We start from the raw sequence: 23,387 nt of genomic DNA on the forward strand, positions 1-23,387 counted from the left end.
AAAACTATCAGGTACAATCGAGTATCACTATCAGCGTGTATCTGGTACAACAAAAAGGCTATCATCCCAACCCTATCTCGAGCCTTATAAAAATAAACATTAAAGAATACTCGCTTATACTAGTTTGAAATTCAAATGAGAATCTACGTTAAACGCAGACAAAAAAAAGCCTTTTAACGTTAATCTTTGACTCTCTTGTTAATGGAGTCAGCTATGATATATGGTTACGGTTATGAATAATTTAGACAATACCGAACTGAATATTAGAAAGTTTTTCTTAAAAGCATTTTTATGTCTTCATAAAGGGAGTACGTGATATTATCTTGAAGCCAGTCAACAAAACTATAAGATGCGGCTTGTCGGAGAGTTTATCTTCTTGCTTTTTATTATAATTCTCAACAATCGATTATGACGGGTTAGTAGCTTCAAGTCACGTTACGCTTTTAGTGCACATTGTTTTCCTATTTAGAATAATAGCACTAGGAATTTTAAAGTCACTATGAGTGAATATGTTTTTCATTCGTTTTAAAAACATGTTTTTCATCCTATGACTTTGAAGCGTGCTCTTTAAAATTTTATTTTGCTTAAATGATATTGTTAAATGTAAGATCTTTGTGTATTCATGAAAAAGGAACGAAATGAGTAAAAACATTTCTTAGAATTATTTGTTTGCAAAACTTCAGTAGAATTTAATTTTACATCTCACGATACATCTTTTAGTAAATATTCATGAACATTTGTTTACACTTTCATAAGATGTTATTTATGTTTTTCTCTATAAAGTTAAAGATCTATTTAAGAGCAGATTGTTCATTCTTAAATAGTAAAGTAGGGTCATGACAATGCCTAATGTTTAAGCGATAGGAAAATCCTACGCTTGAAAACATTTTATATAAGATTCGAGCGTTCTCCACTACTTAACCCTTTCGTATGATTCCAATTATTGATATAAATATTGAGGAAAAATTTAAGATTAATGAGCTGTTTCTGGACAAGTGCGATAAAATCCTGCCTAATGGCCAAAAAATCGACAAACATTCTCAACTTAGATAGTTACACGAAATGGTTACAAATGATCTTTAGAATTGCAAATACAAAATTGTTATGATTGCATTTGGCAACCACAAACGCAATCACAAACTGGCTACTCCGACCCTCCGGAAAAATTTGAATGACCGGACCGCCTCAACAGCAACACTAGTGGGAACTGTGGTTGAGTCCTAAGGGCCATCACCAGCCACGGTACAACCCTTCACTAAGGAAGTACGTCGATAACAAGAGCCATATCCCTACTTTTTCGTGTACCCAAAAGAGTGGCGAGAACCCACAACCATGTCGGAAGTTTCTCATTCTCAATTACGAGGTACCTCCGGTGGGAGGAAAAAATCTCCCATAAATTCAGTTTTAGTAAACGAATATTATTCGTAAGTCGAGCCGAAAATATTAAGACCATTCTAATATTTTTGCATTGCAATGTTATTATTAAATATTATAATTTAATAATTATAAAATACTTCTAATAAATCACTTTTTAATCAATTCACTCATTATACTTTGAATTATTTAAAACATTGGTATTTTGGCTAAATTCGGTCATTCAAATACTTCATATTCTTCCTAGAATATTTTCCTTATGCCCTGTCATCGCCACAATTACCAAGATCATCATCGAATTTTTGCTTTTTTGTACCTTCTTCACTTTTTCAAATGCAAAGAATTTAAGAAGGAAGTATTGTAATCGTCAAAAACGAGAGTTTGATAAATCTGTACATTTTAGAACTTCCTGCGTCTAAAGTCACATTTTTTGAAAGCAAGCTAAAAAAAAAAAAAAAAAAAAAAAAAAATTAAAATAGACAGATGGAATGCGACTTTTACACTGAATGTAAATATTTCTATAAAACGTAGGAACATAAGAGCTACAAAACGTTAATAAACTAGTTAATATCTCTTACCATACAGATTTGAAGTACAAATTTCTGTTAAATTGTTGCTAAATCCACGAAAAGGCTATGGCTGTATATTTTGGCAAGAGTTTCATTAAAATAACACACAATTCGCAACAATCTATATAAAGGAAGTTTGGTATGTGTTTTTTTTTCACTAAAATTATAATTCTAAGTCAAATTCTAATTTCAATCGGTCCGAAAAAAGGCGTCCAATATATATATTTGGTACTCTTTACTATATTACAAAGCACGACTCCTTGTGATCGACTTTGGAAATAAAAATCAAAGCACTTTCGGTAGTCACGAATTATCCAGGGTTTACAGTTCTAAGCGAAGAAAAAAATGTGTAACACCTTCTATAGAAGGTACGTGAAAAAGTTGTGGCTAGATGACTTCTGCTGAATTGAAATGGCTGCCATTAGTTGTTTTCTGTCTGGAAACGGGAAATCTGGGCATTGTGGAGCTATGTTAGGAAACAATAGACCAATCCTGTTTTATGATTTACAAATGCATAACCCATCAACATATAAAATATAATGGATTTGACAGGAAGGAATAAAAGAAATTTAGAATCACTGATTCATTTCTCATACATTAATAATGAGCTTACTTATTAATAATGAACTAAAATTTTTCATGCACTTAGGTTGTGCATGATAGATAAGTTGTTTAAAAGAGGGGGTATTCTATTTTGTTCAAATGTTTTGTTTTTTGTTTCTCCAAAAATATCAATAATGTTATTTAAATCCATACTGTTTACAGACAAAATTTGAACCCTTCCAATATCCACAGTGTCCTTCTTAAATCAAAGTCAGATAATAAAAAAAATCCCAGATACGTTTACAAAGTATTTTTTAATAGCGCATGGAGAAATAAATGCCCTTTTCAAATGAAAAAAAAAATGATTTTTTCGATCTGCAATTCCGATTTAGAGTATAATTTGAAATTATCTTTGACAGAAAATATTGAAAACACTCGATATGAATGGACCGCATGCAACGACTCAACTTATATCTCAATTAGAACTGCGGCTTTACAATATCATAAACTCATTTTATATACATTAATCTAAAACAACAGTGTGATTCTGTAGAGTGGAAAGCTTATTTTCAACCCTAAAGAGACGATAGCATTTGTTGAGAGGGAGGGAAATATGAAACAGATAAAGGATAGCATAGAAATAATAAGGTTGTTACGAATACGATTTTGTTGAAGGTGCATTTGTCTTTATTTCTCATTGCTGATGTATTTTCAATCACATGAAAGAAAGGAATGAAACGCGGTCAGATCTAATAAACTTTGATACACGACCATCTCATAATTTATTGAAATAGACTCGCCTGGTGTTTCGCAATTCTCGTGTCACATCCGTCAGCTCATCAGAGGCAGACTATCCCTATTAACACCAAATACTAAAGAATATTCCATGACTTTGTTTGATATTCTAAATGCCAGATAACATCGTGAGGATATCGTAATAATATTATTTAGCATTTGTGTTAATAAAGACTATTTTGATTATAAAAGATTATTTTGATTATAAAAAATTATTTTGATTATAAAAGATTATTTTGATAATAAAAGATTATTTTGATTAATAGACTATTTTGATTATAAAAGAATATTTTGATTAATAGACTATTTTGATTATAAAAGAATATTTTGATTAATAGACTATTTTGATAATAAAAGATTATTTTTATTAATAGACTATTTTGATTAATAAAGATTATTTTGATTAATAGATTATTTTGATTATAAAAGATTATTTTGATTAATAAAGACGAATTAGATCTGTCTGAAAGATATCCCCATGACGCTGTTTGATATTCTAAATGCCGGATAACATCATCAGGGTATCGTAACAGCATTGTTGGGTATTTGTGTCAATAAAGACTATATTCATTATAAAAGATTATTTTGATTATAAAAGATTATTTTGATTATAAAAGATTATTTTGATTAATAGACTATTTTGATTATAAAAGATTATTTTGATTAATAGATTATTTTGATGATAAAAGATTATTTTTATTAATAGACTATTTTGATTAATAAAGATTATTTTGATTAATAGATTATTTTGTATATAAAAGATTATTTTGATTAATAAAGATTATTTTGATTAATAGATTATTTTGATTATAAAAGATTATTTTGATTAATAAAGACGAATTAGATCTGTCTGAAAGATATCCCCATGACGCTGTTTGATATTCTAAATGCCGGATAACATCATCAGGGTATCGTAACAGCATTGTTGGGTATTTGTGTCAATAAAGACTATTTTGATTATAAAAGACTATTTTGATTATAAAAGACTATTTTGATTATAAAAGATTATTTTGATTATAAAAGATTATTTTGATTATAAAAGATTATTTTGATTAATAGACTATTTTGATTATAAAAGATTATTTTGATTAATAGATTATTTTGATGATAAAAGATTATTTTTATTAATAGACTATTTTGATTAATAAAGATTATTTTGATTAATAGATTATTTTGTATATAAAAGATTATTTTGATTAATAAAGATTATTTTGATTAATAGATTATTTTGATTATAAAAGATTATTTTGATTAATAAAGACGAATTAGATCTGTCTGAAAGATATCCCCATGACGCTGTTTGATATTCTAAATGCCGGATAACATCATCAGGGTATCGTAACAGCATTGTTGGGTATTTGTGTCAATAAAGACTATATTCATTATAAAAGATTATTTTGATTATAAAAGATTATTTTGATTATAAAAGATTATTTTGATTAATAGACTATTTTGATTATAAAAGATTATTTTGATTAATAGATTATTTTGATGATAAAAGATTATTTTTATTAATAGACTATTTTGATTAATAAAGATTATTTTGATTAATAGATTATTTTGTATATAAAAGATTATTTTGATTAATAAAGATTATTTTGATTAATAGATTATTTTGATTATAAAAGATTATTTTGATTAATAAAGACGAATTAGATCTGTCTGAAAGATATCCCCATGACGCTGTTTGATATTCTAAATGCCGGATAACATCATCAGGGTATCGTAACAGCATTGTTGGGTATTTGTGTCAATAAAGACTATTTTGATTATAAAAGACTATTTTGATTATAAAAGACTATTTTGATTATAAAAGACTATTTTGATTATAAAAGATTATTTTGATTATAAAAGATTATTTTGATTATAAAAGATTATTTTGATTAATAGACTATTTTGATTAATAAAGATTATTTTGATTAATAGATTATTTTGATTATAAAAGATTATTTTGATTAATAAAGACGAATTAGATCTGTCTGAAAGATATCCCCATGACGCTGTTTGATATTCTAAATGCCGGATAACATCATCAGGGTATCGTAACAGCATTGTTGGGTATTTGTGTCAATAAAGACTATTTTGATTATAAAAGATTATTTTGATTATAAAAGATTATTTTGATTATAAAAGATTATTTTGATTAATAGACTATTTTGATTATAAAAGATTATTTTGATTAATAGACTATTTTGATTATAAAAGATTATTTTTATTAATAGACTATTTTGATAATAAAAGATTATTTTTATTAATAGACTATTTTGATTAATAAAGATTATTTTGATTAATAGATTATTTTGATTATAAAAGATTATTTTGATTAATAAAGACGAATTAGATCTGTCTGAAAGATATCCCCATGACGCTGTTTGATATTCTAGAGGCCCGATAACATCATCAGGGTATCGTAACAGCATTGTTGGGTATTTGTGTCAATAAAGACTATTTTCATTATAAAAGATTATTTTGATTATAAAAGATTTTTTTGATAATAAAAGATTATTTTGATTAATAGACTATTTTGATTAATAGATTATTTTGATGATAAAAGATTATTTTTATTAATAGACTATTTTGATTAATAAAGATTATTTTGATTAATAGATTATTTTGATTAATAGATTATTTTGATTATAAAAGATTATTTTGATTAATAAAGATTATTTTGATTAATAGATTATTTTGATTATAAAAGATTATTTTGATAATAAAGACGAATTAGATCTGTCTGAAAGATATCCCCATGACGCTGTTTGATATTCTAAATGCCGGATAACATCATCAGGGTATCGTAACAGCATTGTTGGGTATTTGTGTCAATAAAGACTATTTTGATTATAAAAGACTATTTTGATTATAAAAGATTTTTTTGATTATAAAAGACTATTTTGATTATAAAAGATTATTTTGATTAATAGACTATTTTGATTATAAAAGATTATTTTGATTAATAGACTATTTTGATTAATAAAGATTATTTTGATTAATAGATTATTTTGATTATAAAAGATTATTTTGATTAATAGATTATTTTGATGATAAAAGATTATTTTGATTAATAGATTATTTTGATGATAAAAGATTATTTTGATTAATAGACTATTTTGATTAATAAAGATTATTTTGATTAATAGATTATTTTGATTATAAAAGATTATTTTGATTAATAAAGACGAATTAGATCTGTCTGAAAGATATCCCCATGACGCTGTTTGATATTCTAAATGCCGGATAACATCATCAGGGTATCGTAACAGCATTGTTGGGTATTTGTGTCAATAAAGACTATTTTGATTATAAAAGATTATTTTGATTATAAAAGATTATTTTGATTATAAAAGATTATTTTGATTATAAAAGATTATTTTGATTAATAGACTATTTTGATAATAAAAGATTATTTTTATTAATAGACTATTTTGATTAATAAAGATTATTTTGATTAATAGATTATTTTGATTATAAAAGATTATTTTGATTATAAAAGATTATTTTGATTAATAAAGACGAATTAGATCTGTCTGAAAGATATCCCCATGACACTGTTTGATATTCTAAATGCCGGATAACATCATCAGGGTATCGTAACAGCATTGTTGGGTATTTGTGTCAATAAAGACTATTTTGATTATAAAAGATTATTTTGAATAATAGACTATTTTGATTATAAAAGATTACTTTGATTAATAGACTATTTTGATTAATAAAGAGTAATTAGATATATCTGACAGATATCCCCTTGACGTTGCTTGATATTATATATAACGTCGTGTAAATATCATAAAGATATTGTTGGGCATTTGTGTTAATAAAGCCTATTTTTTCATAAAAAATTGAATTGTGATGTACTTTATATAATTTTGGAATTTATTACCTAAACAAGTGCCACTAATTAAACCTTTTTTTTGTTTGTTTGTTTATTTTATTGATTCTTACGCATAGTTCTACACTCTGAGTGCTGTCCTAGCGATGACCACCACGTCCGTCTTTCTAAGGATCCACTTTCTTCTCAAGTTGGTGGTGAACAGTGTGTCACTAGCAGCTTATTGGTATATCATTGACGTCAGGAGTGAAGAAGTCTTCAGGCAACAAGCGGCCAAGCTAGCTGATTGGTCAGTTTACTGTCACTCATTTTTGCTGATTAGTTAGTTTGTTAACACTAATTTTTGCTGATTAGTTAGTTTGTTAACACTAATTTTTGCTGATTAGTTAGTTTTCTAACACTAATTTTTGCACATTGGTTAATTTGCTTAAAAAGTACAAATTATCATTACTTATTTAGTCTGAGAATGGAAAAGAAAGATATACAGGGCGTCTATTAACGAACTAATAAACACAAAGGGTTGTTAGTAGGCACCAGGAGGTTCAAAAATTTAAATGAAACATGGCATCCCAAGCTACATTAAAGGGATGAAAGACGCATGAATCCAAAAAGGCATTGTCAACACACATAATGCATACATGTAAGCGATGGATTATTCTCATGCCAGTTACAGTGAAGATCTCTCAGAGTTTTACAATCAACGTGCAAGTAGAAAGAAATAATTGGGACCGTATTTGTTGCCCGAACACCTGAATGGAAGAATGTATCTTGTGTTTCTGTAACACATCTTCCCGGAAACTTTGCAAAGTACACCAGTCATAGTGCAGTAAGGCATGTGTTTCATGAATGCCGGTGCTACTCTACATTTTCCGCTCGAGGTTAGTACTCACTTAGATGTTATGAACCCAAGGAGGTAGATTGGATATGCGCACCCATTGTTTGACTTCCTTGTTTGCTAGATCTTTATCTGTGTACTTTTTTCCAATGGGTTCAAGTTTACCCTTAACTGGGGACGTGCGGTCTGTGGGACCGCTAGCGATGGATTTTCTGTCACCCCTATTCTACTTTTAGCTCAATTGAATGGATTGACCTTGTAGCTTCCTGTTTTGTGACCTTCAATACACGTTCACTTTTTCAACCGATTTCAGCAGATGCTTTTTAAAATAATTCAGATATTTCTTCGAGCGCGGTCTCTAAGACCGCATCTCCCTGTTAGTGTCCCAGTGATAAACAAGGCTTAGCAGATGGCACTAAAACTTGGGACCCGAAATATCATCCAGTTTATTGATCTTATTATGAAGCAGTCCTCCAAATACTTTTAAATGAAGCAGAAAGTGATTTTAGTGATAAGGATAATTGTACAGAAGAGTTTTTCGATGAAAGTTCGCATTCAACTGATTTTGATATGTATGTTCAAACATAATTAATTTTTCTAGCGATAATGTATTTTGAAAAATTTATAAAATATATTAATATACCAAGAGATATATATACAGAATTTATAGGTTGATTTTTATGCTAGCTCTTAACCTATAAGTCTAAAATGCCCTAGAAAACCGCGCTGTGAAAGTCACTTAAGCCGATAAAAAAAGGACCAATTTTACCTATTGTCATTTTTTTTATTTTTCATATAATTGTTGAATTTTACATTATATTGTCTTCTATATACCTTCATATACTGTAAAAATAAATATGATTTTATTTAAGATGAAAAAATAATATGCTTTTTCAAGAATATTATTTATTGTAACATGTAATTTGAGAAGAAAATGTATGTTCTAACGTATTTACTTTTTCAATGATAATATATTTTGAAAAATTTCTAAAACATATCTATATATCAAGAAAAATATCTGCAAAATATATTGGCAGTTTTTCATACTAATACATTCATTAGAAAATTTAATTTGAGTGTAAATGAAATGCGGTCTCGTAGACCGCACCTCCCCAGTTAAGTCCTAAAATTTCACTTCCCCAGTTAAGGGTTAAATCACTCGTTTGTGCAAATGGGAACAACGGAGGATCTCATAGTGTGGATTATAGTCACTGCGGCAGATAAGCATGGCTGGTATCTTCGAGCACATCAAGAAATCTTATTTCAGTGAAGACTGTACAATGTCGATGTCGGTCATTATTTCCAATAAGTAATAATCTATCAAGTAAATCCTTTTATTCTTCATTGTTCCAGTATGCTGTTGAACCTGCGCGCATTTCTGACGATTATCATCCTCTCAGCGTGGTTTGCGACATCTGTTCCACTGCAATTTTTGTTCCTCCAGCCGCAATGTAGCGAGGATATCTACTATATCAACCATCTGAGTTTCTTGATCCATTAACAAAAGACTCTCTAGATAACAATGTTTGTATTATTAGTCACTGCTCTGTAGAGTGAACCTAATCTAGTTTCCCAATTTCGAAATATATTATTCTCAAATTAACATCACTTTAACCCCTTAGAACATTGAAGATTCTTAGTCAGAGGATCGCAAACCGTCCCCTTAAGGAGAACAGAAAAAGGAATCTAAAAATCAAAAACATTATGATTTCATAGAAGTTGTGTACATTAAATCTCTGAATATCTTAAAAGCCCTATAGGCAGTCTTTAACAACTTAATAACTATAAATTGCATGCAATAAAGGATAAACAAAAAGAAGAGTCAAAATGTGAATTACAAGAGCACAAAGATAATTTCTTAAAAGTAAAAGTAAACTGAATGTGTTTATTATGTCATAACTGGAAAAAAATTGCAAAGTAAAAGTCGATAAAATTCTTTAAAAAGTTCTACTAAGAATGAATAATTCATGATCGCAAGAAATTCCAGAAATAATATAACGCTATGTAAAATAATAATCCATCAGAAAATCTTTTTAAGCCTCTAGTTTGGGAGAGGCGAGTTATCTTCAAGAAATGATTGAAGTAGAAAACTATTAAGTTGAAGAAATGAGTACAGACAATGGAAGCATTGAAAAGAATTTTTTTTCTTGTTCCCTAACAGTTCTCATATATAATCGGATATTATTTCGGTAGGTTGTCGATACCTACATAGTGCTCAAATTCTAATACTAGTTTCCGTTTCGTAAGATGAGGTAGCTAGGATGCCGGTGACGGCTCTCCAATTCCACTACATTTATAAGTGTTTATTGTGCTTCAAGTGAAGAATTCTGCAAGAAGTCGCCCTTTAAAGACAATCCAGCAACATAATTCTAAGAGAAACTACAGTTCTATACACAAACATTATTGATGATTATTTGCATAAATAACTAAAGCAGGCGACATTTTGGGCTATCAATACAGTATTTATATGTTAGTCGTTGCTATTGGGGGGAAATTGTGAATATTCCAAAGTTTGCCATTACTCAAAACAATTGTATTAATTTCTTAAAATATTTTTGCCAGAAATAGATGATTTTTTAAATGCTCAAGAAATAAAAATAAAATATAGACTTTTATCATAATTTAATGAAATTTCTTTTGAATACCAATAATAATTAGTTACTCGATAAATTTTCTTACAATAAGATAAAAACACAAAATTCCAATCATTTTATTTTTGATCGATATTTTAGTATTATTATGTACTTCACCGGGTTTGCCTGTAGTGGGTGTATGGTGCGAGAACACAATCAGCAGGCCTCAGTAGAAAACAACAATGACGTTTATTAAACACAAAGACACAGACGACGAATACAAAGACGACAACTATATATAGCCGAGACATACACACAAGACAGTACACTACGGCAAACAGCAGCTCATAAATAGTAATCGTTCACAGCACACAAAGCGGCCAGACAGAATCCAGCAGGAGAGGGGATCCTCGGAGCTTCGCTCTACGGTCTCTCCAAACGGCTGAAGTTCTCTCTGTCTCCTCGCTTTAGCTGTATCCAACTGCCGACTCATTACAAAATGATCAAGTTGTGTGTGTGGTCATTACAAAATGACCACACACACAACTTGATGCTGCTTCCACAATAGACAATAGGACTTGGCACACATCCCAGTTCAGCAATAGCTTGGGCTACACACAACGCTGGCACTCCTCCGTTGCTTCGCTATCTTCTCGGACACTCGTTACTTGTCTACGATTTCGATCTGGTTTAATTCCCTGCAGCTTGTAACTGTTGTCCTTTTATAGTTCCCGGGAGGCGGGACGAGAACCTTCTGGGCGTATCTCAATTCCTATTGGACGGATCGTTAAAATTCTCGAAATTTCCAGTATTATCTATTTTGTCAATAAATTCCAGGCCAAATCGCCAAATAATCGCCAGGTTTATTGCCAACCCCTGGGCTCACTGGCTTGGACCCGAGCAGCATCCAATATAGATGATTGTAAATCGATCTTTCTGTTGATAGAACTAACCGTGCTGGGAAACAACTTTAAGGCTTGTAAAAGTATATTAAATTCTTCTACAGTTTAACAAATTTTGGAACTTTAAGGGAAAAAAATGTGATTGAAAATTATTAAAAAGTATGTAAATCTGTAATATCCGCCACTTTTTTCAGGGAAGAATTTGATTTGCCAACAGACCGCAGTCACTGCTATTACTTAACGTTTGTCCTTCTGATTTTGCACATCCTAGACAGGCAGGTAAGAAACAAACAAACAAAATATATACATATGCTGCTGAAAACAATTAATACCGTTCTTTAAATTTAACCAATTATTTCTCATTCCGATTTCTAATACATTATTTATTTATTTATATTTTGGGTTATTTCTGGACTTTTAGGTGGAGTACATTTGTCGATTGGATTATTTAATGAAAGTGAAGCTAAAAGCCGAGCAAGAAGAAGCCAGAACCATGGAGATGATCAACAGAATTCTGTTACACAACATCTTGCCTCCTCATGTGTCTCGATTCTATCTCAATAAACAATTAGAAGAAGATAGCCAAAGAATAGAAGTAAGACCTACCATTTCTTTTTGCTGTTTATACTTATTTTAATTATATTTTCAATTTACATTTATTTGTTTATTTATACAAAGTGTTCTAAAATATGGTGCAATCGTTTATCTAACTAAACATTGTGTTAAATATATAATTTCGATTACAAGGTTTTATTTTTTTTTTAAAAGTGAGAATTTTTATAAAAGTCGTTTGGTTTCTGCTTAGTAAAATGTTTTTAAATATTAATTTCTGTACAGCCTCCATATAAAAAAAAATCATCGATTAATGAAATATTTCTCTTGCATTCTTCGATTTACAAAAATTACAGATATATATTTAATTTTAAACTGAAGGGGTACCAAAAATTTAAACGGAAATATTTATTTTATAAATGCAAATTCATTCAAAAATAGAAAAACTGTGTTATTGCATTTACCTAGTTATACAGCATTCAGTCACAATGATTTTGCTAATCACGCGTACTATTATTCGCTTTGATTTGTCGACAAGTGCAACTTCGACTTAGAAAGGAACAGAAAGAACTACTAAAATAAATTGAAAATACCTTTTTTCTGATGAAATATTAGCCATATCAATGTTTAATGAATTATGCATATTACTCTGAGGTTCGAAATATGACCTCAATTATAAGATGTTTTTTTATAAATTAGTTGCAATTATAATTAATTAATATAAAGTTAATTATAACTTGTGTAGTCTTTACTTCTGAATTATAGAAAAAAGTGGTATTACAAATGGAAAAATATTCTAATTTTTATTTCTTTATTTTTTGACTATTAAGTTTATTATTTAAAAAAGGAAACATATTTCTCTTTCTCCATAAGTCTAAATTTCTCTCAAATTAAATATAGACTTCTAAAATGTAATTGTTTTTATATTTTAATTAATTTAAAAACTGAGGGGAGGGAATTTTTTTTTTCATGTTAGGAATATTATTGAATTAGTTTTACAGTAACGTATAACAAGATTCTAGAAAACCACATACTAGATCTCCCTACGATTGCACAAATGTATTAAACTATTTATTTTTTATTATAAAAATATAATTATTTCATAAGTTAATCCGAGATAAATGAATACATGAATTTTTCATTTGATACTTCGAAAATTACTTGACAGAATGACAATCGTAACATGTTTCCCCCCATGCAATTAGGCTTACCACGAAGAACGTTGTGCTGTGGCCGTATTGTTCGCTTCCATTCCTAGCTTCGCTGATTTTTACTACGAAGACGGACAAAACGAAGAGGGGTTGCGTTGCATCCAACTCCTCAACGAAATCATATGCGATTTTGATTTGGTAAGTACAGATAGTTTTATTCTGAACTGTGAACTCATCCTTGTCAAATATGCCAGTTCTGTTTGACTGTTGAATCTAATATTGAAGAATAGAATTTCATATGTCAATGGATTTATAATTTTCAAATGACTTCTGGTGGTTTATCAAAAAAATTTCTATAATTTCTTACTTTCCAGTTGATTGCGTTTTTAATATGTACCGGCGTTCTTTATTCCGGCATTTATCCGTTCGGCACATTTTGTAAATCACCAAACAAGCCACTTTCGGATTTCCATTGATGCTCGAAATGTGGTGCTAGATTTAGAAGAAGATTTACCAAACATTTGGAAGAATGCGGGAAAATAAATGCATCTGGGCAGGAATTGGTACTGTTTACCATTATTTAAAGGAATGCATGAAAATCTCGGAGTTAAGAAATAATCTGAAAGCTGAAAATGATGACTTAAGTACAGTACTGATGGACCCAGATAATCTTAAAATTCTGAAGGACATGGCATTAAAAATTGTCAGTTTTTTAACAACTGTTTGAAAATTTAAAAGTGTTTGGATTTCTGTTGTGAAACGATAATTTGGAGAAATACTGAGAATTTTGAGATTTTCTTTAAGTGATGGCCAGTTCCTTGTTTAATAGGAAGATAGGTGAACGAGGTATGAAGCGGAAGATCAGTGATTGACTACCTTGTGACTAGGGGCCAATTGTCTCGAAAAAGATGTCAGTTTGATGAGTCAGTCACTGTTACAGATAGACTATGCTAAAGATAGCAGTTGGCCACAACAAATCCTATCGATACTGCTACGTGAAGTGGTGGTGAGGTGGTAGGCTATACACAAGAAGAAGGCTGTACCAAACATATCTTTCACAGATGGACCAATGTGAAACTTATTGACTGGAATGAAATTGACAAAAGTGAGTCAATTTCAATCGAAGAGTCCATGTTCAGAGATAGAATCAAATGGAGTAAAAAACAATGAATAGATATGAATATAAAGTCTCGTGGAAATAGGCTTCTAAAGCATTAAATACAATTATAAAATTGACTCTTCCAATAAAAGCCACAACTCTGCAGAAGTCGTGAATCTGTTCATGATTTTTTGAAGAAGACAAACGAATCAAGAATGAAATATGATACCGGAGATCAATAATGCTCATGTGTATTTCTTTCTTACCATCAAGCAGCCCTATTACAACTTTTTTTATATGTCATTGAATCAAATTATAATTTGTATTGGGTATTCTAGTTAAAATTATATGGATGGTCGGAAATCCAGCACGGCCATGACTCCGAAGGCATCGGATTGAATAGCACATATCGAGTCAGTATTTTTGCTCACATGCCTGCTTTTCTTTAACAATTATTTTACTATACAATTATATTTAACATGTTAAGACCCTCGCCGTATTGTCTTCTTTTCCATTTGGCCCACGATCTCTGCCGATTTTCTCGATGTTTGGATTCATCTTGTACACAAGATACTAAGGTATTTTATGCAACCCATTAAAGTATTTTGATGATGAAAATTTAGATACATTTCTTTATTTATTAATAGAATGTTTTTTTTTATTTCACATCCTACTTTAAGCTATCAGTTACCGATGACCGTCAACGATATGTGCGGAAAATTTAACTTCAATCAACGATGATTGACGTGGCACTTAATATGTTATATATCAATCGTGTTAATATACAACATTATAACTGTATTTAGTTATGATGATGCTATTTCCTAGCTAATTAACAATTAAGCTAATTAAAAGTAATCAGTTTCCTTTCTTTTTTTATCATGTGAGAACATGATGTTGTTTTCGTTAGGGGATTTTGAAGCTCGAAATCGCGTAGGCAATGAATATTGAGACTCGAAATCGCGTAGTCATTGAATAAAGCATAAATGACCATTTTCATCATCATCTTTTAATCGCATGCATGTTTTTACCTGCTTCTACCTGTATTGCATTATTATTATCATGTATGCTTCTTTCAAAGCAGATGAGTTCTTAAAAGGCTGACCTGCTTTTACCAGTATTGCCTTATTATTACGTATGCTTCTTTGAAAGCAGATGCGTTTTTAAAAGGTTGACGTAGAACTACGACATCATAGCTGTTATTTCATCTCAAAATCGGTCGAGCTCCAAAACTTTGTTGATCAGCTAGAAAAATTGAAAATGAAAAGTTACAAAAATTATATATAGAGAGAGAGGGGATAGATACTGATAGAGAAGTCTCGTGATTGTTTCAAACAGGTTTAAACTGGTTAATAAATTAATTAAGACAAATAATGACTTAAAAATATTAATGTTCTCACATGATAACTTACAAATTGTGACGCAAAAGTAGAATGATTAATTTCTGAAGTGGTACTCCATTAATCAAAGATTATCTTCATTCAAAGCACTTTTGAGCCATTTTCAATGGTCGTCTTTTGGGTCAAAACTCACATCGACTTTTAAAAAGATGCAATATCTTAAATAATTTAAATATTAGGATAAATTTTTATGGAATTAGATGCACCTTTAAAATATGTTCGATAAGTCTTTAAAATGCTATAATAAATGATATAGCAAATATAATAATGATATTTATAAATAAATAAATGATATATATTCAACAAGTTGAGAATCTGGCTTATGTTAATTTATGTTTTATGCTGTTTGAGTCAATAAATGAATTCTGAAAAAATTAGACTATATTTTTATATAGTCCCTTATAAAAATATAGTCCACAAAATATCTTTGACACACTTATGTTTTAAAGAAAAAAATTCTACTAAAATTGACTGAATTATGAAACTTCAAACATAATTACTTTTGATGATTTTAGAACAATTTCAATGGTCGCCAATAGGAAGATCAGCCAATTAATGAAAGGAGCTTCCTAAAAGTGCCTGTTGATTGGCTTAAAGTGATAAAATTCAAAAGTTACAGGAGTCAGTAAATTTTAGTCGCAAAAATGTGGAACTTTTATTTTATTTAAAATGCTGGTGTATCAAGAGTACCTAACTAAAATGAATCACAAGATCAGACAACTATATAAAAATTTAGTACATACATTTATCGACACAAAAATATATAAAAAAATAGTTTTTCACATCCTTTAAATATTTTTTCAGTTGGAAATATATGCATATTATTAAAAGCATTAAATTAACAACTGGATAAGATTAGTTATGATTACATCCTCATAATATAATAAATAATTCAGCTTCCAAACATGTTAAATCCGCTTTCTTCCTTTCTGTCATAGAATTTAATTATTTAAAATATTTCAATTCAAGATATATATATATATACTAGCCGCCTTTGGCGACCAGCCGGTTCGCCAATCTTAATGTTCGTTAAAATTTTAATAATTAAATATTTTATGCAATTTCTACTTTAATAGCTTCTTCATCAAAATATTTTAAAACTTCAAATTTTGATTATCATATAATTCATTCATAATATTATAAAGGTCTTCAGTCATAACGTAATATGTATCTCTTTCATTTTCTGTTAGCACCCGTAGAATTTATGCTTTAAATTAAAGTGGAAAGAATTTATCTTCAATTAATATAATAATATTTTTTACTGAAACAAAGCCTTTTTTTATAATCTGATTACTGAAAATAGAGTCACTCAGCGTTTAAACTTTATGGGCACTAAAGAATATCTTTTTAAATTTATGTAATATCTCAAGAGTTGGTCAACAAAATTTTCTTAGATTCATTATGAGCAGATCGATTAATTAACAATGTTTAAATTTAAATGCATCAAACACTAAGAAAATAAAACGAATCGTTTAAAATAAACGGTTGAAAACAGGTTTTAAAAAACTACTTAAAAAACGATGTACTTAAAACTATAAGCATATACAAAAAATATATAACTAACATAAATACAATTTACTTACAAAAGCATGCAACTAACCCAAAAATAATTTAAATCTTCCATTGATAACGTTGTCATGGCAACAATCAGAACAGAATGCGCATGCGTGAATTTTCTTCGCCGGTTACGTAACGCAAATACGTGATTTTTTCTACGCCAGTTGGGGTAACGCTATGCGGATTAGAAATTTTTAATTTCCTTTATTCTGTTTTATTTTAATTCAAAAGTACTTCAGAATGAATCTGAAAGATCGATTCATTAACAATGTTTAATTTTAAATGCATCAAACATTAAGAAAATAAACAGAACCGATTGAAATAATCCGCCGAAAAATTTTAACCCTAGCCTCATTACTGTTGGGAGAAAAAAAAACTGAAGCCTTTCTCGTTTGGCGCTGGGGATAATGGAAGATTTTTTTTGGCGGAAAAGTTGGCGGTGGGGAAAATGGAAGATTTTTTTGGCGGGAAAGTTAGTTTTTAATTAATAATTAAAATTCTAATTAAAAATTCGAAAAAAGAAACCCCAGGTGCACATTCCCATCCTCCAAGGTATACATGTACCAAATTTGGTAGCTGTATGTCAAACGGTCTGGCCTGTAGAGCGCCAACACACACACACACACACACACACACACACACACACACACACACACACATTGAGCTTTATTATAAGTATAGATATAGATATATAAATTTTAAAATGCTTTTATTTTACAGATACTTGGGGAGAGAGAGTTCCAAGGTGTCGAAAAAATCAAAACAATTGGAAGCACCTATATGGCAGCATGTGGTTTACAAGCGCAAGATAGGGTCTGTTTTTCTTTATTTAAACTAACACTTGTTGAAAAGGGGGGGGGGAGTATATTTCGCCGAAAAGTTTTGGCATATTCATACAATATTATTTCAAAAATTGTGGCAATTAGACAGGGCCGTGAAATTCACGAGTGCTCTTATTTTTAATTTCAGAGATTCCTAGGATTTTTTTTTTTTTTTTTTTTTTTTTGCTTCGTAGAGTAAGTAGCACGGAAAAAAAAAAATCTAAGAGCATTTTGATTCCTTTTCCCAACCTATTGAAAACAAAATTTGGCACAGAATTATAATTGCAGTCACAAGATTTCATACCAAATTCTTTTTATGTAAGACGTCTGTCTTTGAGTTATCATATTTATATGCAAGTAAAAGGACAGATTCACAGACAGTCAACCGATAGACTGGGTTCAAAATTTGATAAATATCTGCACTTTAAATGCTTAAATTGTATTCTAAAGTTCGTTAATTCAAATCGTTGAATTTTTGAGTTATCGTTTTTACATGCACGGGAAAGTACAAATTGATAGACGTTCAATCCTTTGATCAGAGCCTTTAGTTTAAAATTTGATACATATCTACGCTTTAAATGTTAAATTTCATCCATTTAGCTTTTTAAATTTTGTAGTTATCATACTCAGACAGATAGATTTCCTGTAAATCGATCTTGACAAGTATTTCATAAAATCTACAAATCTGTTTAAAAACTACACAATAAATCAAAATCACATTTATCACCCTTTAGTTCAAAAAGTGTTTTTAAGTTCTTGAATTCACAAGGAAATATAATTTCAAAAATGTGATGTTTGGACTCAAGGGGCTCTAAAATGTAAAAATTCGTCAAAATATGGAATTCGAATTTTTGTGACGATTATAATATTTTTTCTTCGTAAACGAAGGAGTTAAAACACTCCAATAGGCGTAGGGTCGAGTCATACTCCGTTCCAACCCCCAAATTTTGCATGAGATAAATATATAATAAACTTCGTCGTTCAGTTTTTATGAAGTTCGGTACAATTTTACTATTTTTATAATACAACCTTGATCGAAGTTTAGATATTATACAATATTTCGAAGAATATAAAATAGTATCATCTCATCATATAAATTTAACATTATGAAATCCATCCGCAAGCAGCATTCATATTTTTTCAACAAGAGATATATGAATATAAATTACCCCAACATCGTCTACGCATTCAATCATGCATCCACTTGTTCATATACTTTTATAGATTAATTTAGATTTTAATGCATGTAATACAATGAACAGTAAAATTCATATCTAGAAGCTGACATATAAATGGGTCTGATTCCATATTAATTTTTTTTTTGCGGTGATTATACAAATGCTGATAATTTTTTAATTGAATAAATTACAAATCTCAAAGAACAATAAAACACCGTCTATACGTTTCTCATTTATACATCGTTTCATCACAGTATCAAATCCGTCATATATGAAAATGATTTGATTCTCCAATTATATGGAGCAAAGTTTGATTTGGGTCGTTTCATTCTTTCAAAATCCGCAAGCTTTCTACATTAATTACTATTTCTCCTATCCTCTTAGAGGGTAATTCTGATACCAACATTGCGATTTCGGAATTACTCACAGTTAGAAATAAAACAATAGAAATAAACTAATAGAAAATAAAGTTTATGATGCTAATTTAAGCAATATTGAAGGAGACGAGAAAATTATTCCACATTCTTTTAAAAAGAATTGCCAACGACAGCAAAATGCCTGAATCCGCCACTGATTTCAACAGGGTTTAATAATTATAAGGTTTATTAATATATTAGTATATCAATCATATGACTTTCATCTAATGAAAACATGGTTATATTTCAGGGCTCGTTGCAAGCAGAGGAGAACCCCATTGAGAACGTGGTGACGTTAGTTAAATTCGCAGTCAGCATGATGGAAAGGCTCAGCGAACTCAACAAAGATGCCATGCAGGACTTCCAACTCAGAGTAGGTGAGAGCTGCATTTCAATAGAAGTATAAGACATTCTTGTGAAAGTCTTACAATTTTTTTTTTCTTAGCCAGAAATAAAGTATCATTTAAGCAATTCATTAACGAATAATACAAAAATATAACATTTCGATCTAGCGCTAGAAAAAATATTGTTCCGAATCTATAATGTTGCCACCCACCACGGTTCCATCGTAGAAAAGATAGTTTTACGGCCAGATCTAATGGATGCTGATCGGATGCCAGATCAATGACCCCGGGCTTAGTGTCGAATTCAGCGATAAAATGGATGATACTAGAATTTTCATGATTTTTAGCGATAGGATCAAAAGGAGACGAATTGTGCTTGATTGTTCGAGAATTTTGTATGCCTTGCACCGAAAGCTATAAAAGGTAGGCTTTCCAAGCTGATGTCAGTTGCATAGTGTGTCAACGACGAATTAGTTGGATCAGTCCAGCGAAGCGCAAGCGTTGAGTTGAACTCAAGGAATAAGTGGATTGAGAATTGGTACCGTGCGCCGAGTTTTGGAGACAAGTATTGAAGCAGCATCGAGTCGTGTGCGCTGAGTAGCACTCATAAAGTAATGAGTCGACAGTTGAGTACAGCTAAAGTGAGGCGTTTGAAGAGACTATAGAGGATTACGTGGATTACCCCCACCAGCTGAGTTTTTTCTGGCCGCTGTGACTTGTGCGCTGTGGTTGTTGTTACTACCGATTACTACTTGTGAGCTGCTATTTGTACAAAAGTGTGCTGCTGTGTATTGCCTGTGTGCGTCTCGGCTGTATGCGTCTGGTTATTGAGGCCTGTTCATTGTGTTACCATGTACCTACTACAGAGAGCTCGTCGATTTTAACGGAATAATTTCCGTAACAGTATGGTACAAACATATTGATTTAGACATATTAGAAAAGTATCAATATTAATATGTAATTGTTAGCTTCTCATTTCTTTAAAAGTAAAGTTTCAAAAAAGTTAAAAGATTTACAAATCTGTTTAAAATAAAGGTGAAAACATACTATAAAAAATTTAAATTCAATAATAGGTTTTCTTCGAATTTTGCACACAAGTATTGTAAATGAGAAAGAGTTTTAGTAAAAATCATTTGGCAGTCAATTAATTAGATATTTTTTAAACAAATAACTATATTCTAATATGCCCAAAAGATTATTTTATCTTTTGTTCAGTCCTCTCCATTGAATAAAAATATTATATATATTTTAAATATATTTATTTACCCCTTATATGTCCCTCGCACCTTTTAATTAAATTTTGAAACATTCTATAAAAATTATGATTAATTTATCGGAAAAATTGATAATTATAAGGAAATCGTTCTGTGCAGTCTTTGTTTGATTCAATGATATTCCGATTTAAATGAAAAGTTAAATCGCAGACGATAATTACGTTAAAAGAATGCGTTTATTTGGGAAGTCGTTAGCATGCCTTGGAGTGTTAATACTAAACATATTTTTACTTTATTGTATGTGACGTTAAACCACATAATCGTCAGCAGCTAATTTAATATGAAATAGCTTCAACCTTTATGGTTTCATAAATATTCATTATAATACTTCTGAAAAACCAGAGAGAATGGTCGCCCAAAACATTTCTCGCATATTCTCTAATAAACTGGTCATGCCAGAGAACGCCTTACACGGCATTGGCGAACAATAATTACGAAATATTAACTTTTGGCATTAATTTCGCATTTTTACTGAACCTGTCGTGCCATCCTTGGCGAATTATTTGGCGATTAATTCCTGGCAGTTAAGAGTATTCGAAAATGAATTTCCGCTTTAAAAGCATTGTTTTTCGCAGCCGATTGAAACCAAAATTTGAAACAAAACTGCACTTGTAGTCACACAATCCCATACCAAATTTGATGTATTTAAGTCATTGCTTTTTTTAATTTTCGCATTTATATTTCTGAAAGTACAGACCGACAGACAGTCAACATGTAATTAGAATTTTGGCAAAATTTGGCAAGTGCCGACACTTTAAATGTTAAATCTGTATACCGAATCGTATTTGTTTAGCTCTCTTCGTTTTGTAGCGATCGTGTTAACTTATGTTCGAAAAACTGAACAGACGGACTTCCTTTGGACAGATTTTATTCAAAATTTAATTGTAGATATGGTGTAAAGTTCGTATACTAAATTTCAACAGTCTAGCTCGAAGCGTTTCTGAGTTATCTTTGTCATAGACAGACAGACAAACTAATAGACGGACATTTTTAAAAAAATGTGTTTTTCGAACTCAGGGTAATCTGCAACGTGAAGATTCATCAAAATTTCCAGTTGAATTTTTTGACCATTGCTATAATTTCTCTATAATACTTATACAAGAAAGTAATAAAATATAAAGAAATTTTAGTGAAGTTTCATAACAACTCATATTTTTTTAAAGAAAGACATAAAAGTGTTTTCATCCAAAAAAGATTAAGTTTATCTGCAAATCTTTAAAAAAATTAATAACAAAATGTAAACAATCTTAAATCCGTATTGTGGAACTATAAATAAAGAAAAGATGAAACGATAATATTAAATACATGATAATAAACGGAACTTTTAGAGGAAAATAAATACATTTGAAGCACCTTTCTACATAGGTATTTCAGTGGGACCGGTGATGGCTGGCGTTGTAGGAACAGTGAAGCCACAATATGACATTTGGGGAGATACCGTAAATGTGGCCAGCAGAATGGAAAGCACTGGGATTTCGGGGCGGATTCAGGTAAGTTTGATATGTACATAATCAAGAACTTTCATAAAAAAAACTTTTATTATAAAAGTTAATTGATTCTTAAAGCATTGTGATACACTAGCCGCCTTTGGCGACCCACTTGTTCGCCTAGATATTAACCTTTCAGGTTTTAAATAATTAATATAAAATGTATTTTTTTTAAATTCACCTTGTTATTTTGATGCGAACTGAAAAACAGGAATTAAATTGAATCAATATACTACAAATTAAAAAATGCAAATTTTATAAAGTAAAAGCGGAAAAGAAAATTATACTAGACAACTCATGATTTGGCAAAAGAGCACGATTGGATGTTTTGATGGATCAGTTTAAATTCCAGTATAAGTATTTAAAAAAATATTCAGTATCAAATTGAATTAAACTATCCTGTAACGAAACTTGTTCTAATTTGGCGCGGACTATGTGGCTCAGTAGTAGAATGCTATGAACTGGAAGTAACAATTTGTATCTGACTACAGACAAATTGCCTAAAAATTGTTTGGCTATTGCTTTACTTTCAGTTATTTCTCGTTTGTTCTAGAATGTTCTTATAATTTCTGTATCTTTCTAAATCTGGAAGATTCGAGTCATTTTGTCTTGCGGATAAAAACAGATGTAAGGTTTAGTTCCTTGAATAAAATCTCGAGGTGAGATTAGCGAGTGCTATTTTTGACTTTAA

General features: G+C 30.1%; 1 protein-coding gene across 3 annotated transcripts in view; it reads left to right on the forward strand.

The window, feature by feature from the left end:
- The window catches only part of LOC129984531 (adenylate cyclase type 2-like), a 126,587-nt gene that overhangs the window by 101,353 nt on the left and 1,847 nt on the right, over positions 1 to 23,387 (forward strand). For 2 of the 3 annotated variants that reach the window (XM_056094432.1, XM_056094433.1), the window contains 7 exons: positions 7,227 to 7,396; positions 11,612 to 11,696; positions 11,839 to 12,012; positions 13,175 to 13,318; positions 17,897 to 17,989; positions 19,842 to 19,968; positions 22,575 to 22,699. In XM_056094432.1, the coding sequence (XP_055950407.1) occupies positions 7,227 to 7,396; positions 11,612 to 11,696; positions 11,839 to 12,012; positions 13,175 to 13,318; positions 17,897 to 17,989; positions 19,842 to 19,968; positions 22,575 to 22,699 (918 nt within the window). The remainder of the gene's footprint in view (positions 1 to 7,226; positions 7,397 to 11,611; positions 11,697 to 11,838; positions 12,013 to 13,174; positions 13,319 to 17,896; positions 17,990 to 19,841; positions 19,969 to 22,574; positions 22,700 to 23,387) is intronic. The other variant, XR_008785498.1, reaches the window with a different exon arrangement.

This window comes from Argiope bruennichi, chromosome 9 (assembly GCF_947563725.1).
Source record: "Argiope bruennichi chromosome 9, qqArgBrue1.1, whole genome shotgun sequence".
Classification (NCBI taxonomy): Eukaryota; Metazoa; Arthropoda; class Arachnida; order Araneae; family Araneidae; genus Argiope; species Argiope bruennichi.